The following is a 17,711-nucleotide window of genomic DNA, read 5'->3' on the forward strand; positions in this document are numbered from 1 at the left end:
TCGGTAAGCGCTTTTGAGTACATTCCAGGAGCTCTGCTGGGCTCAGGGCAAAGTGAGAAATCCAAAGAAGACAGGATCTTACCTTAAGACACATTCAATTTATTGAGAGTAAAGAAAAAAAATGGGGGTGTAAGTTGAGTTACGGCTGTGGCAATCATCTAAACTGGAAAAAAATTATGAGGTCGTAAGACATTTCCCTTAGACTCAGCGCTTTACTTAGCTTTCAGTAGAATGAATCCCTCCCTATTCATTGCTTATCACATAAAACCTTAGGGCTTGAGCTAATATTAGTAAAGCTCAGATAGGATGTTCAGTCGGATCTGTGGCTGAAATGTGAGAAGACAAAGCATTATTAGTTGATACTGTTTCTGTTGTCATTTTTAAACTAAGTTCTGTCTTTAGCTCTGGCTTGAAATGAATAGGTAGCTGCTTTCCCCACTTGTGGGCCCATTCAGGAAATGAAACACCAGCAGTCACCCAAACAAGCTTGGACGAACCAAGCCTTCCAGCTGGCTTCGCTTCTGTGTCAGATGCAAGCAGCACAGCTACCTCTTCTGTAACACCAGGGTCCGAGGGATCCTCAGACCATCCATAACGGTGAATGAACATAACTGTTGAGTTAGTAGCATCGTATTATTTGTTTCCTCTCTTTCCCCTTCCTCAGCCAACACTGAGGACTGTAGCTGTAACTCCACGGATGACTCCAACAGCGATCACTTCCAGCACTTTCCTCCTCCCCCTCCGATCTTGGAGACCAGTCCCTTTGAGTTGGCTCCAAAGAAACCAGCCGAGATCCAGCAGGTGAACAGCCTGGAGTTGGGCCGTGGCATGGCAGCCCTTCAAATGCAATTCAGTTCTGCCGAGAGGGAAACGAACGGAGTGCACCCCAGCCACGGAGTCAACGGACTGATTAACGGCAAAGCGAACGGTAATAAATCTCCCCCAACACCAGCTGTCCTGCTTTCACCCACGAAGGAGCCTCCACCTCTGCTTGCCAAGCCGAAACTGTGAGTATTTCTGCATGTTTCACAACTCTTTCTAAATCGCCTCTCTGGTCAGTGAAAAGTCTTTGCCTGGACTCAACTTTGTGGCACGTTGCCCCTTCTGCAGGCCAGCTGTCTCTGGCTGATGGGGCTTTGCTACCAAGTGGGGTCTTTGAAAAAAAATACAAAAGATACCTAAAAATAAAGAAGATATAGGAGGAGCTCAGTGACCTCTGCCCTTTGCTAAAAAGCTATAACTGGTTCCAGCTGTGAAAATATCGGTGCTCCGTGTGGCCTTCCATTGTACAGCAAGGTCGTAGCCACTCCCCAGAGGTGATGGGCAAGGGGACCTGCACTGAGCTCTCTATGAACGGCATTTCCAAATGTTTTCAATGTAAGAATCGGTAAGGAAATCTGCTCTAGATAAGCACAGGAAGACAAGGGGATGAGGATGGAAATTCATTGTACAGAACCCGGGAGGGGAATGACAGCAGGGATAGCCAGGCTTGTCAGGAAGAAGAGCGCCCTTCACAACACGACCTCCGGGGCTTTGGAATTTCCATGAATACCAGCTTCACATTTGATTGCCACTATTTTCTTAGGACGATGAACCTTGCAGGAGCTGTTTCCATTGGCACTCCACAGCAGAGTTGTTATGAATGGAGCCCTTACAGTGTCAGAGAGAGACAGAAATCAATTACCTCCAAAGGTTCTATCGTAGCATAACAGACCTTGAATTACTGCCCTGATAGAGGTCAGTGGAAATGTCAGCATCACATAAAATGTATACATACCCGACAAGGTCACATTTCCTCGGGAATGAATGTGCCGGGATCGAGGAAAGCCCCTTAGATTTCCCCATGATGTTTGATGTTTTAGATTTGGGGCAGGAAAGATGACTTTAGGGATAGGAATTGTTCCTCTGTAGTCTACTCTCTTTTCTCCGTCATTGGCTCATATGTTGGAATATGCTATATGTTTGTACATTGCATTGATTTCATGATTATTAGACTAATGAAATAAATCAGCCAAATGAATACCTTAAGTTAACAAATGGGCAGACAATTTTATAAAAATGAACTTCTGGGTAATCTTGTGTTGCAGTTTCAAAAATCGGTCTATGGCCACCCCGCCCTTAAGCCTGTATGCCGTCCAGGCTCGGTTTTCAGGCAGTGGGGCCACTAGATTTGTGTACAGTCGTATGAAAGGTGCCAGGTGAACATTTAATACCTGTGCTCCAACTCTGCTGAGACGCTGAACAGGTAAAACGAGGTCAAATGCGGCCGCCTTAGAAGAGATAGACACTCTGTAGCTTCAACCCATAAAATTAATTGCCACGGCTGACCCCTTTTATCTTTGCATTTTGAATATGTATTTCTAGTGCTTTTAATGAAACAAGGGACCTGCTCTCCGGGGATTGGGTGGGGGGTGGGCGGGGTGCGGGGGAGAAGAAAGGCTGGATGTTGCTTAATGGCTGGGTCTTGCCTGGACTCTTGATTAAGTGACCTGTGTCCATGGTAATGGCTGTCATAAATTAGATGTGAATCACAGGAGAGCAGTGGAGGAGCTGTTAACAGGCATTTCAGCCCTTCTTATCTCAGGAGTTTCAACAGCTGCTCAGCTTTTAGTTCTGCTTTATGGTGATGTTAGTATGCCTGGTGGGGGGCGGGGGCATGTCTGCAAAACACAGACAACAATTCTGTGGTTATTAAGAGGATGAGTAGCTTAAGCACAAGTTTGAAGAGTGACATCATGATTTGCCTATTAGTCAGATTTTTAATATAAAATGAGATACAGGAAAAACAGACGTTAGTGTTTTAAGATCTGTATAAAGGGGTTACTTACTCTCCCCTTCATGAGGAAATGTAGGGAAAGGCAGGCACCTAATCACAAACCTGGTAGCTTAGGAATAACATTTACAGGTACCAGTTTTTACCACTGTTTTCCTGTTTTTCAAATCTTTAGGCGTTTAAGTATATCCTTGGAGCACCACTTAGCAATATTCATATTGTGTGCCTGCCATTTACTTGATAGAAAATCATAGGTGATGGCACTTGAAAATATATATTTATTTTAAGATTTTTCTTATGAATTATAGTACTTTATTGGCTTTTGTTTTCAGTACAAAGTAAATGCACCTTGATGTGACAATTTAAATAATACAGAATAACCCACTCTTATGGCTTCTCCTCTTCCAAGCCACCCTCTTTGGGTAACTGACTTCATTGCTTTAGTCTGAAGTTTTTCACTCCTTTCTCTGTTATCACGGTCTTTTCTGAAAAGTTTTGTTCATTGTTTTAACAGTTGTATCCATTGATAGAGGAATGTTGTTGAATGACATCTGCCATTTATTTAGAATAGTATCTAAATTATTGGTAATCATACATCTTTTTATTTCTTTTTATACATTGGGGGGAAATTAGATTTGGCTTCTTATGGTTGGCAATGAAAAACTTTAGGTTGCTCTAATCTTTTCTAATTAGCCTATGATTGTATTCCTCTTCCTAAAAGAAGAATGTATGACATTTTATTCATCTGAATCAGTTGTAATCAGACAAATAGGAAACAATGAGGAGGGGGCAAATAATAGGTATTAAAATATTCTCGCAATAACTTAACCTGAAAATGGGTTTGATTTCTCAGATTTCTGAAAATAGATCATTTTTTACATAATTTTTAAAATATATTTTTATTGATTTCAGAGAGGAAGGAAAAGGAAAAGAGATAGAAACATGAATGATGATAGAGAATCATTGATTTGCTGCCTCCTGCCTGTCCCACACTGGGGATCAAGCCCACAACCTGGACATGTGCCCCAACCAGGAATCGAATTGTGACCTCCTGGTTCATAGGTCGACTCTCAACCACAGAGCCATGCTGGCCAGCCAAAAAAGATCATTTTTAGAAGGAAAATATTTTGCATTTTTCTCTCTTAAATAGCTCCAATACTGGAAAAAAAATCAAATACTAAAATGAAAAGATTCAAATGTCATGAATCCTTCTAACAAGGTCTAGCCCTGATCTTCTGTTATCCAATGGAAATCTTCATCAATGGCCTATAACCCTCCCAGACTCCAGCGGGGTCTGTCATGCCTGTCCTGAGGCTGAGTTCCTGGTTCAGTATCGAGGAGGCACCTACTTTGGTTCCTGCATCTCCAAGTGTCTTTGTCCCTGCTGCTGCCCCTCAAGTATAGGCAAACATGAGGACATGGGGGGCATTTGATAAGTGTTAGTATATTAATTTTAAATTTTTCTTATGAATTATAGTACTTTGTTGGCTTTTATTTTCATTACAAAGTAAAATGCATCTTGATGTAACAATTTAAACAATACAGGAGTAATTAAAGAAAAAGTTAACTCCTGCTGCTTCTCCTCTTTCAAGCCACCTTCTATGGGTAACCAACTTTACTGCTTTGATCTGAGGTCTTCCACTCCCTTCTTTATTATCATGGTGTGTGTGGAATGCCTTACCACTTGCTGTGGGACCAAAAGTGCCCTTATACACTGCACAGGAAAAAAAAATTCATAAGTAAGGGTTATGTATGTGACTGACACTCATAATCTTCTATTACAGTAGAGAGAAAAGAAGCAACAGGTACTTCAGTCAGATTTCTCATCAGAGAAAAAGAGAACAGAACAAACATAAACCCAACTTGTGAACTATCTGTTATATTATTTTCCTTGTTTGGAGTGCCCCAAATAAGTCTGGTGCCTCCCACTCTCTACAAATCATACCTGAAGCTTCCAAAGGATATATATATTTAGGGCTCAGTGTGTGAATAGGAAACAAAATCCCTGCTTTTCTTAATTCCTATCAACTCATCCATACTAAGGTATTAGGGATTTTATATATCACTCAGTCCAGTTCTGGACTGACAAAGTAAAGCTACATCTTCATCGTAATAAATGATCATAAGCACAATAATAATTCCTTGTGCAAAATCAGAGACGTGTTCTTGCCCTGCACTTGGGGGAGTGAGAGATGATGTGTTTAAGAGACAGAAGATAAGGAAAGAGCAGCCTGTATCACTCTCTGTATCAGTGACTTAGCTGAGCCAGGCTTGCTATATTTCGAAGTTCTTTATGGTTTCCTCCAAGCTCCTCCACACACATTGAAGCACAAGTTGTTCCCTTGCTGGGAATGTTCTACTACTAATGGCTGCCTCCTCCTTGCTTTCATTCTCAGCTTAATGGCACCATCATCCCTGACCACCCAATCTAAAGCAGCCACCCACCATTCTCCAATAAATCAGCCTCTTTAATTACCACATGGCATGCCATTATTTTTCATAGTTTCTTATTACCTGCTTGTCTGTTTATATATTGTTTTTCCCCATTATTATAATGAAAACTTTTTGAGAGTAGGGACCGTGGCTGTTTTCTTCACTGATCTCTCACCAGGACCTAGATCAGGGCCTGACGGAAGGAACACTCAAAACATTTTGGAATGAATAAAGCAAGAGCAGATCGAGAAGGAGGGAGAGAAAGACCTCCCACATTTAGAGCAACCCCACTTGTTCTGCTTAACTTCAAACCTTCATATACCCCACCAATCCCACAGTTTTCCCACTTTACAATACTTTTAAAACTGACATTATTTATCTCATAAACAAAATGAATATGAAAGAATTAAATAAGAAAACCATGAGAGTGTGGGGGGTGAAGAGGGCCTAATATATGGAGATGGAAGAAGATTTGACTTTGGGTGGTGAGCATAGTATGATATAGAGATCTTGTGACATAAACCCACACCTGAAACTTATATGATCCTATTACTCAATGTCACCCCCAAGAAAATTAACTTTTAAAAAGAAGGGGGGGAAAAGAATCCCTTGGGATAGAATTACAGTAGAAAAGTTTGTCCAACCAAGTTACTTACTGTGGGAACATTTTCGGCTCCTTCCTCATTTCTCCTCTGTTCCCATTTGATTAACATCTTGTGTGAAAACATTATGGAGAAAATGAGACATTTGGAAGGTAGGAGGACATTTTCACTCTGTACTTGCAATGTCAGTACAGTAAAATCAAACTATTTCAAGGTGTGTGTACTTGACATGTTAACACCCCCCTCAGATGCCAGACTTTTGATGAAGGGCTGAGAGCTTCTGTGCTACTCCCTTCCTGTCCTGTTTATGTTGGACGGCGGCTCGTGCTCCAGTGTGTGGCTTGGTCAGTGTAACTTAGAAAGTGGAACATTTTTCCGTCCTTTAACCTCTGCTAGTTAGGGTTCAAGATTTCACTATATTACTGTTTGACATTAGAATATAAATGGTTTCCTGGGTTCTATTCTAGTAAAGACCTTACCTGGTAGATTTAAACACACATACACACAAACACAAGGGCAAAAAGATGATAAGTCAAACTATTTGAAGCAAAATAAGTAACAAAGGTCAAAGAGATGTCATCAATTAAGCAATTGTAAAGTGGTCTTTAAATGTATGTTAAGTGTATTTAAAAATCTAGCACGCTTTTTATTCCCTTACTGTTAATTGAGCATCCACAAGTGTTGGGTAATGCAGGGTTCTGGAGACACAGAGGTGAGAACAAGACAAAAGCATTATCTTGGAATAATTTATAATCCAGCGTCCTCTAAGATCATTGTGGCAAGACTATACACATAAAATTCTGCACACATTTTAACCTCACACCGATTTTGTAGAAGAATGACCAATTCCTAAATTAGATTCAGTGCAATCCAATTGTCTTCCCCACTTAATGTTTGGAAGATACGCCATTTTGCTTTTGATTAAAAAAAAAACTTAGGCACCAACTCCCATTTCTCATTAAATGATTTTTGTTATCTCCTGAGTCTAGTCAAATAACAAAGCAATATAGTAGCAGTGAACGTGTGAACTGTGGAGCCAGAGGAATGTGGGCACAATCATGGTCTTCATTCTGAAGCACCTGGCTGTGTGGGTATGGGTTCTTCATAAATATAATACAATGATGGCTTTGCATTAACAGTGTTGGTGTTGGATCACTTTGAACACCACCCCTCTCTGAACTGGAAAGTCCAATCAAGGAACTTCCTGAAGTATGAAACTTTTAACTAAGAAATAACATTTTGATGTATTTTTCCTCATGCTTTTTTTCATGTAAATATTGACTCTGTCACGGTGTCACATTCTTAGTTATTAGGGTAACAGTGCTTTGCTCTGCTGGTCTCTTGGTGGATATAATGTTTTAATTACATTTCCAGAAGAAAGTCAAGTCCTTATGTTTATGGTTAATAGTTTCATGTGGTATCTAAAGTATAGTTGGAAATATTTGCAGATACCCTGTGTATACTCAAAGTAGTACTCTGCCACCCATAAGAGATACCATAGGTACATCTCAAATACTTGGTGCGGTCCATGAAAGTATATGTGATGGTTCAATATTTCTTCCATATTTCCATCTCATTTTGCCTAAATAAGTATGAGAGATACTATGGTGATTACAAAGTAAGTTGAAAGGAATAATCTCTGCTGGGAACCTTTTATTTTTAAGGGAGGAGGGACTCAGCTCAGAAATAAGATGGAGCTACATTTGAATAATGTACTCAGAAGTAATGCTATTAATAGGATGTCAAAACAAACAGTTTTGTGTCAAGCAAAAAAAAAAAAATATGCTTGAGACAAAATGATATATGCAGCTTAATACTAATTTTATGGGGGAAAAAAACAATAAAACAGTTTAACCAACTAAAATGAGTATTAGACATTTAGAAGGAAAAAACACCAAAATGTTAACTGTGGTCTCTGAGTGGCAGAACGTTGAGCAGATTATATTTTCTTGTTAACCAGTTCTGATTTTCATCAATAATGATTATCAGCTTTATGATTACAAAGTATTATTTTAAAAGAAATAAATACTTTTGATCCTCTCTTTTTCTTCCCCCTCCTCTGTAGAATCTCAGCTCACTCTGCTCTTCATCATGGGTGCTCCCTGCTCAAAATAATAGCCACCAAGCTCCATTTTAAACATAGTTGGAAGCAGAGTGCTCTGGCATTCTCTCTCAGAGCTCCTCTCTTATCCTGGAAGCCAGTGTCTTCAGGACTCCATCTGGGTTTTTAGAACCATGCTAGAAAGCCCTCCCCAGAAAAATGCCCTGTACTTCAAAATGACTGTGTTTCAACACAGATATTCTCTTTTAACATTCCTCCACCCCCACCAACCAAAACTCCCATTTCTTCAATTTCACATCTCAGGTGTTAGGATGAAAGTGATATTGGTAAGGTAATTTTTCACTTTAAAGCCAAAAATAAACTAGATATTTACAAGGGCAATATTTAATGTATAATCTGTACAAGGCCTTCCACAGAAAGGATGACAGCTTTCCCTTAGGAACTGTGGTGAAGGAGAAAAGATGTGGTGAAGGAAAATTGAAGTTCTGATTTAAATAATATTATCCATAAATTGTGTGATGAAGGCATCGACCTTAGGAGGAAGGATCGTTGTAACTGTGAGGTTAAGAACAGTGAAAAAGGCTGAAGAGAACTGTGAGAAATTATTTTTTAAAAAATACCCAGAAAGGAATGTATTTCCTAGCAATAGTGAGAACCCATTTGAAATTAGAGTGAATATTCATATTCGATTCAGTGGATGAACATAGGTTCAGGACTTTATTTTAGCCACAATCAGCACTCTGAAGAGAGGCATAAAGGGCGTATATAGTTGGTGGTACTGGCAAGATGGAAATGCTATATAATATTTAATTTGTTGTTGGTGAGAAGTATCACTGAAATCAGCATCCAAGCAGTGTGTAGGGTCAGAGAGGAAAGCAGAGTAAGCCAGATTAGGATTTAAGGAGAAAAGAGATAGGACTCGAGAAAATGGAAGTTATACCAACAATGTAAATGACTCAGAGGGAGTGTGGGATAGGAAAATGTGAAAGGGGAACAGGTGATCAAGTGAGGATTCTTTTTTTTATTTTTTATTTTTTTAATATATTTTATTGATTTTTTACAGAGAGGAAGGGAGAGGGAGAGAGAGTTAGAAACATTGATGAGAGAGAAACATCAATCAGCTGCCTCCTGCACACCCCCTACTGGGGATGTGCCCACAACCACGGTACATGCCCTTGACTGGAATTGAACCTGGGACCCTTGAGTCTGCAGGCCGACGCTCTAGCCACTGAGCCAAACCAGTTAGGGCTCAAGTGAGGATTCTTAAAATTCAAGATCTAAAGACAGAACTCCTTACAAGTGATGAAGGAACTTAAGATATCTGTTTGGGTGGGCAGTTTAGGTGGAAGCTGAGGTCACAGGAGTAGAGGAAGTGGTCAAGGATCCATCAAGTCAAGATGTTAAAGGGAACATTACCATGGATGGTGGCCAAAGTTAATGGGTGGAAAGCAAATGCTAGTTACTATCAAGTCATTGAGAAAAATGAGGACATTCCAAGGTTGTTGGTGACCAGCAGGGAAGTGTAATTATAGGTGGAGCACACTGACTTCAAATAGAAGCAGACGTTGAGTGATGATGGCAAAAGTTTTCGAAGTGTAGCTTTGGGAAACAAAGAACATACAGAATCCTCCTTGCTCAGAGAAGATCATGACGGGTTTACTAACCTCATCAAGGAAAGTCAAATTTCAGTTAAGGATGAAAGCACTTCCAATGAGACTTTGGGAAAGTGGGAATATTGATTAGAAACAGTTAAGGAACCCCATGGATGATGAAAGGGATCTAGAAAAGGGACTCTAAGGGACAATTGATGAAGGAAGAACAGGAAGAGGGGAGAGGTTTGCATCTGAGGAAATAAGGTGAGAGAACAAGAATGTCATCATGGGGGTCACTTGCTGTCATTTCATGAAGAGCCACTAAGAGTATTCATAGTTGGAATCTGATAGAGCTGTTTCCACAACAAGTCATACTCCTTTTTTAGCCCCTCTTTATTTCTGTTATCTTGCAGCACCATGGTCCATTTTGTAGTTATTAACCTCTTCTATTGAAGCAAGATCTTGAGTTGGGGTGTTATTGAACAAGGCTATTTCTATATTTGTGTATTTTGAAACAATCCTTTTCAACTAATTAATGTGTGATCCATATATGTTGACTGGCACTTCATGTCTACAACTTTTACTACTAGAGGATTTATTTCTGTACACTGCAGGCTGAAATACGTTAGGTTGCCAATTTTCTACCATTGGTTTTTTTTTATTTCCTGTGAATGTGTAAGTTTTCCATTCAAACTAATGCATCACCTAATGGTGAGAACATTTGTAACAGGGAAGTTTATTTTAGTTGGTTTCTATTACATGTGTAAAAGCAGACTGTTCATTCTCTCAACAAACCTAAGAAAGACAGTTTCCTTACTTGGCTAAAGTTGTCATTATAGACCTTATGAATAACACTGGAGTTGATGTCTTTTTTTTTTTTAAATCTTTTCCATATGTGCCAAGGAATTAGATATTCTTTCATTTTTGTTTTAAGAATAATGTGCATATTAAGTTAATTCAATAAGATTTGTAGATTTTGTGAAACTACGTAGATTTTCATTTCCATGGCTGAATAAATCACATATCAATTTGAGCACACAAGTTGCTTCATTATTCAAAAGGACATTATGAATTCATTGCTCTCAGAGCCTCAGATTTGGCTATACCAGTTTCATGCTTTCTGACCGGTGATTCCTGTTAGGATAATCCTGGCTCATCTGTTTAGTGAGGCTATTGTGAAAGTACACATTGATTGTTAAGATTTTTGATGATGCTCAGAGGCAATGCCCTAGTAAATATGTACATTGATTTAACTTCTACATCTGCATTCCCTCTGTTTGCTAGAGTTCACTACTCTACCTGATCTCTACTCAGAAACCTTGAAAATGCATTTGCTCTGTGCCCTGCTCCATTTCACAATGTTCTTTAGATCTGTTTCTCTTTTTTTAAATTTGAATGTAATGATGTATGTGTCCACAGTAGGCAGCATTTGAGGGACTCCAGCTGTGAGGCTCCTGAAATGAAGCTAGTAAAACCAATGCATCACTCCAATACTATCCAAATATTTTTACTTCGCTTTATTTGTCAGGAACCAAAAAGAGTAGGTGCAGCTATCTGGTACTCCTTTTCCTCAAAGGAGTTATAAATAGGTCACATATAGGTAATTATATGCCTCAGCTATAATTTCAAACTTGCTGCTTTTCTAGTAATTGCCATTAAATGTGAAGGTTGTGAAAGATTTCTGGAAAGACCACAAATATTTTCCCGTCCTTGTTTCTTTTTTTGTTGAAATAGTTCATGCGCCATCTGGTTTCAAGGATGTATCATTATGTGCAATAATGTCTTCTGTAGCAAAAAAAAAAAAAAAAAGCCATAAAAGACGGCCTAAGTGCAATGCAGAGCAATGTAAAAATATCTCTCGTTCTCCATAGTTTCAAAAATAGAGCTTGGAGCTTGGACCTCCAATGAGGTTTAGCTAGAGGAGGGGGAGGCTGGGGGTACATTTCTTGCTCCAGGTGGTTGTTTTCATGTCTGGTGCCCTCTTTGCCTTCATAGCCTTTGCTTTCTTCAGAGGTCCCTCTAAATGGGAAGTGTTCACATTTGTTTGTATTGCATCACAAAGCTAGCCCCCACACATAGGCAAGGGCTGTTCATGATGCAGCATTCTAGAATCACAGCAGTCCGCCAGTGTTGCTCAGTGGTTGAGCATTGACCTATGAACCAGGAGGTCATGGTTCGATTCCCAGTCAGGGCATATGCCCAGTCTGAGGGTTTGATTCCCAGTGTGGGGCATGCAGGAGGCAGCCAATCAATGATTCTCTCTCATCATTGATGTTTCTCTCTCTCTCTCTCTCCCTCTCCCTTCCTCTCTGAAATCAATAAAAACATATTTTTTAAAAAAATTAGAATCACAGCAAAGTTCACTTCATGTTGGAATTAATTATTCTACCTCTAAAAGCGAATTATATTTGGTTTTGTCATTACTCAAACTCTGATATTAAACAGCTGCCTTACTGGAAAGAACTATAATAAAGACTTTTGTTTTTCCCAAAAATTGGCAGAGAGGTTTCTAAAAGCAATTGGATGGCTCCTGAATGTTCTGTTACTTGAAAAGTTGATTTACGCAGAGGACCATTATCCCCATTTGCATTTTGTGTTTTGCTTTATAACAAGGGGAACAAAAACTGCCTTTATAAAATGAAGTTCTGTTTTATACTCTTGGAGCTAGAAGTAAGCAATCTAAGTAAACTGGAATTCTTACCAAAAGTGGAAGCAAAATGGAATGAGGAAGGGGCATATTTCACATGTTGGCTATGCTCTTGGTCCTTTAGTCAGGACAAAGGAGGACACAAGCTGAACTGGATTCTAGAGTTGCACTTGGTGCCACACCATGCTTTTGCTTGGCTCTGATGCTCCATCTAATCAGCTGTCTCCTCCTACGGGAGTATCTTGGAAGAAGAAATGCAGGGCAGGCCTCAGCCTGGATCCAGCTCGGGCCCCAAACATATAAGTCTGGATTTGGGTAGAATGAGGAGGATGCCAGAGGTCCATGCCAGCCAGGAGGGATCAAAGACATCTGTCAATGTGGTGTGCTCTTGGGAGGCCATCCTGCAAGGCCAAGTCTATGTCATGGGGCCAAGAAGGAGGTTGGCCTGTTAGATTGCCATTTTCTTAAGAGCTTGAACTCTGAAAAGTGACCAAAAGTTATGCCAACTTTGTGGATGTGTAGAAATGGATAAATTAAAATTTTGAATTAGCTCTTTCTCCCAGATCCTTATCAGACTGAATTGTACACACTGAGTAGTCTAGAATAAATTAAATTCACATGATATGAGAGAATAACCATACTTTTCTTGCTAACTGCATTCCACGTGTTTATAAGCAATCTGTCAGGTCAGATTAAATCCCAGGTCAATAGGTTGTTTTTCTCTCCTAGTGTCAAATTTCCCCCTTGGTCTATTTTCACATAAAATTTATAAGTATCAATGGCTCTTATTCTGTGAAACAAACTGTTTATTTCTGGGTTCAGGTTGAATTTAGCATATGCTTCTGTATATTCTTGAGAGGTGAAATAGGATTATCATGGAATTTACAGAAACTGAAAAACCACTACACACAGTCATAAGCCAAGAGCCCTCACCTTGCTCCAGCACTCCACGCCTGACCAAGGCAAGGAATGGGCTGGATGTTTTATTCTAACGGAAGTAGTTATTGTCATCCTGCACTTAGCGTAAGTAGACATGATGGACATTGTCTCCTTCTGAAAGTTTTATTGCTGTTTATATAACTTAGACATGTTTCATATCCATGTGGCATTTTAAAACAAGGAATTACTTAAGTCACACACACACAAATTATTTCAGAGACTTTGTACCAGCATAAGTAATCAGTATTGATTATGGAACTATTTAGAAAAGGATGCTATGGTACATTGACTCTTATTTTCCCACTCGTGAATTTCTGTTACACGGAGCTCTGTATATCTTTGTTGGGTTTCATCGGGGCCAGCAGTGCAGCTAGGCAGCATCTTCATCATTTTCTTAAACATTGTTTTTCTCATGACACTTCCCTGCTGTGCAAGCAGTGCCCCTAAAATGCAGGAGCCCTCCCTCCCTGTGTCCCCCACATTCTTTTTTTTTTTTAAATATATTTTATTGATTTTTTACAGGGAGGAAGGGAGATGGACAGAGAGTTAGAAACATCGATGAGAGAGAAACATCTATCAGCTGCCTCTTGCACACCCCACACTGGGGATGTGCCCGCAACCAAAGTACATGCCCCTGACCGGAATCGAACCTTGGACCCTTCAGTCCACAGGCCGACGCTCTATCCACTGAGCCAAACCAGTTAGGGCTGTGTCCCCCACATTCTGCTCCATTCTCAGCTAGCTGCTCTCTGAGCTTAGTGCACAGCTGTTTCCCTAGGACTTCCCTTCTCCATCCAAAAAGTGCTTTTTATCCTCGTTCCCCTGATTTCTAAATGCCATGTATTTGCTTTTTTGTTTTACTCTCTCATTTGCCAAAAGCACACCTTCCAGTAGCTTTCAAAGAAGGAGCGCAGGATAGACTGTTTCTGGACCCTACTTGTCTGAAAAATGTCTTTGTTCTATCCTCACACTGAATCAACAGTTTGGCTGGATTTGGAATTACAGACTTGTCCTAAGAAGTTTGAAGGAATTGCTTCAGATTCTTCTGGTTTCTAATGTTATTGTAAAGGAGTCCAATGGCTATCTGGTTTCTGGCCCTTTGCATATGACCTATTTTTTTTTTCATTCTGAAAATATGTAGAATATTTTCTTTATCCCCAGTGTTCTGAGATTTCATGATATGTAATATTTTCAGACATTGTAGAAGAGAGGTATTTAGTAGGCTCTTTCAATCTAAAAACTCATGGGTATACATTCTGGGAAATTTATCTCCATTTTCTCTGTTCTCTGGAACTCCTCCCTGATGTTCTGATTTTCTTTTCTTGCCTATTTTTGTTGTGCCTTCTGTAGACCCCTTCACCTTTGTCTTCCAAACATTCTTCTGTCATATTTTTCATTTTCCAAAGGTTCTTTCTCATTCCCCAAAATTTGTATGGTATTCTATTCTGTATCATGAATGCAGTAATGTCTTTATCTCTTTACACGTATTAATTATTGGAGGGTTGTTTTTTTTTAGTGAGGTTGTTATTGTTCTAATTTAGCTCTGTTTCCCCTTTCCCTGCATTTTCTCTATTCTTTCAAGTTCCTTTTTTTCTCTGTATTTATTTAGGCTAAATACTATGTTTTAGTTGCTTTTATAAAATTCTCATGACCTCTGGCACCAAAAACTTGATGAAAACTTAAGTCACACACACACACGAGAGATTTGTCAGCTAGTAGGTGTCACCCTACGATTAAACAAGGACTCCCAAGTGCTAGCATCTACAGGTATTTCTTCAGGTTACTTTTTTCCCAAAAGATATTTAGTCTGCTTTCTTGGGTGAGGGTAGACAGGGCAGATACATGCTGGGCAGACGGCATTTGGGAGCTGAGCAGGGGCAAGGGGCTGGCTTTTACCACTTAGTAGATACATTCATTTAATTCCTCATCCCCATTTTCAGCCTCTTCTCTTGCACCTTCATTCTGCTGTACCAGGTCTTTCTGGATCTGAAACTTTGCGGGCTCTACATCTCCCTAAGAAAAGCTTTCTGTCCCTGAGGTGGAAGAGAAATGGTTGACTAGCTAGCTACCAAGGTTGACCTGCTACAAACCTTCAACCAGTGTTCTCCTATTCAGCCTTATGCCTCTCCCCCAAGTTCAGAGGAATCTAGTGGTCAAGTTTTTAGTTGCTCAAATTAGCTTCCTTCTTGCTGCCTTCACCTTCGGTAAGCACTTGGGTTTCCACTTTCCTCTCCTGCCATCAGTGACAACTCATCATTCACTGTTTATTCTAACAAATATACAGTTTTCCCTCCTTTACTCTCATTTTGTTATTGTTGTTGTTTTTAGGATTTAAGGAAGGAGCAAGAGTAAATGTATCCATTCAATCCACCATGTTTAAGTAAATACTAATTTGTGACTTTGGAGTTTGTTTTTAAAGGAAGATGATTTCCAGTGTAAGAGAGCAATATAGGACAGTGATGGAATCTCTGCTAGCCCCAAGTGAGGTGAACTTGGATACACTTCTCAATACCCCGAAGTTTCAGCTGCTGCTTCAGTAAACGGGAATCATGACAGTTATCTACTCCCAGGACTGTGGTCACATGAAATAATGTGCTAGCGCAGAGCGTGCCTCAGGACAAGTGCTCAGCTGATACTGCTTAGCATTGCTTTTGTTATTATTAAGAGAATGTTAACAGTGCACCCTGAGATGCTTGACTACCCATGCAGAAAGGTTCTGAAATAAGCAACTTGCAAAACTTGCCAAATACAAGTGAATTCTTCCCATGTTCGTCTTCTCTTTTTCTTTCTCTACCTCAAAAAGGTAGTAAGGAAAAAATACATATTTATAGAAAAGCACTGACCACTTGGGAGAAGCTTTTGTTTTCATTCAAATCGCCCTCTTGTTCCTGGAAATTACGCATGGGAACTCCAGTGAGTTGAGTATCAGAAACGGGAGTAGTGCTCATGATAGGCTAAGAAGTTAGGCTACAAAATGTTAGATAACTTGTTCTTTTGGGCAGGGTTATATGTGTACTCATGCAGAAAACTGTTAACAGACCCATGAGGGGAGCATTTTTGAGACATGTTATACACTGATGCTAAAGGCTGAAAAAAAATTCATACTTGTCTAATTTTTTGCTTTGAAAAAAACACACAAAGCATTTTGTTTTAATAGCCAACTGAGGTTGCCATTAGGGAGATGTTTTTAAATTCCCCAGGGCCTATATACAGCTTTTCCTGTAACAAAAAAACAACACAGGAAAACAATATTTTACTCCTACACAATCAGCATACCCACTGAGTTCAAAAGATGGGTCAAAACAATTATGTACTCTTCTCAGTAACCGACAAACCATCCTTTCCATAAAGGCCATCAAGAAGCCCTCCTGTTCCCTCCCTGACTGTCCCTGTACCCTGCCCTCCTCTCCCCTCCCTGACTGTCCTTGCTCCCTGCCCCCTTCTCCCCTCCCTGACTGTCCTTGCTCCCTGCCCCCTTCTCCCCTCCCTGACTGTCCTTGTACCCTGCCTTCCTCTCCCCTCCCTGACTGTCCCTGTACCCTGCCTTCCTCTCCCCTCCCTAACTGTCCTTGTACCCTGCCCTCCTCTCCCCTCCCTGACTGTCCTTGCTCCCTGCCCCCCTCTCTCTTCCCTGACTGTCCTTGCTCCCTGCCCCCCTCTCCCCTCCCTGACTGTCCTTGCTCCCTGCCCCCCTCTCCCCTCCCTGACTGTCCTTGCTCCCTGCCCCCCTCTCCCCTCCCTGACTGTCCTTGCTCCCTGCCCCCTTCTCCCCTCCCTGACTGTCCTTGCTCCCTGCCCCCCTCTCCCCTCCCTGACTGTCCTTGTACCCTGCCTTCCTCTCCCCTCCCTGACTGTCCCTGTACCCTGCCTTCCTCTCCCCTCCCTGACTGTCCCTTGTACCCTGCCCTCCTCTTCCCTCCCTGACTGTCCTTGCTCCCTGCCCCCCTCTCCCCTCCCTGACTGTCCTTGCTCCCTGCCCTCCTCTCCCCTCCCTGACTGTCCTTGAACCCTGCCCTCCTCTCCCCTCCCTGACTGTCCTTGCTCCCTGCCCTCCTCTCCCCTCCCTGACTGTCCTTGCTCCCTGCCTTCCTCTCCCCTCCCTGACTGTCCTTGCTCCCTGCCCTCTTCTCACTCCATCAGTTCATTTAGTACTCCCCCAGACCTATTTCCACCAAGGCTGCCAGCGAGAAAGAGGGAGGGTATTTAGAAGAGGTTCTTCATTTTCCTGTGAGAACAGCTATAGGAAAGAAGACCTCGATCTTACTCATATTAACCACCCATTACAGTCAAATTAAAATGCATTGTTACGTTGACCAAGTCTGTCTCTTTATCTAATCCTTTCATTTCTTTTATGTTGTGACTAGATTGAGTACTGTTGCTTTGGGTTCTTCTAGTAAACTGCTTCATTGTATATATAATCAAGAATCATGTTGGGGAAAACCATGTGAAGGGTGCTTTAGTCTTATTTCAGTTTTTGTTTTTTGGAAAGGAACAATAGGTTTCAGCTTTGGGTCTCTGTCCCTATGGTTTCTGGAAGTGTCTCTTTTGGGAAAGTAGGGATTAAATGCATCATTTTTTATTCTGACTTTCTCTTTTCCTGTTCCTCTACCTCCCACATTCACAAATTGCTTTTGTTACCACTATGTGGAAAGTAAAGTTGCTT

At 40.7% G+C, this 17,711-nt stretch overlaps 1 protein-coding gene across 4 annotated transcripts in view; it reads left to right on the top strand.

Annotated features, from left to right (window-relative positions):
* Positions 1-17,711, top strand: part of PALLD (palladin, cytoskeletal associated protein) — a 407,210-nt gene that overhangs the window by 202,535 nt on the left and 186,964 nt on the right. For all 4 annotated transcript variants that reach the window (XM_080676510.1, XM_080676507.1, XM_080676509.1 and 1 more), the window contains one exon: positions 665-1,007. In XM_080676510.1, coding sequence (XP_080532636.1) covers positions 665-1,007 — 343 coding nt within the window. The remainder of the gene's footprint in view (positions 1-664; positions 1,008-17,711) is intronic.

The sequence above is a fragment of the Plecotus auritus genome (assembly GCF_963455305.1).
Source record: "Plecotus auritus genome assembly, chromosome: 6".
NCBI lineage: Eukaryota > Metazoa > Chordata > Mammalia > Chiroptera > Vespertilionidae > Plecotus > Plecotus auritus.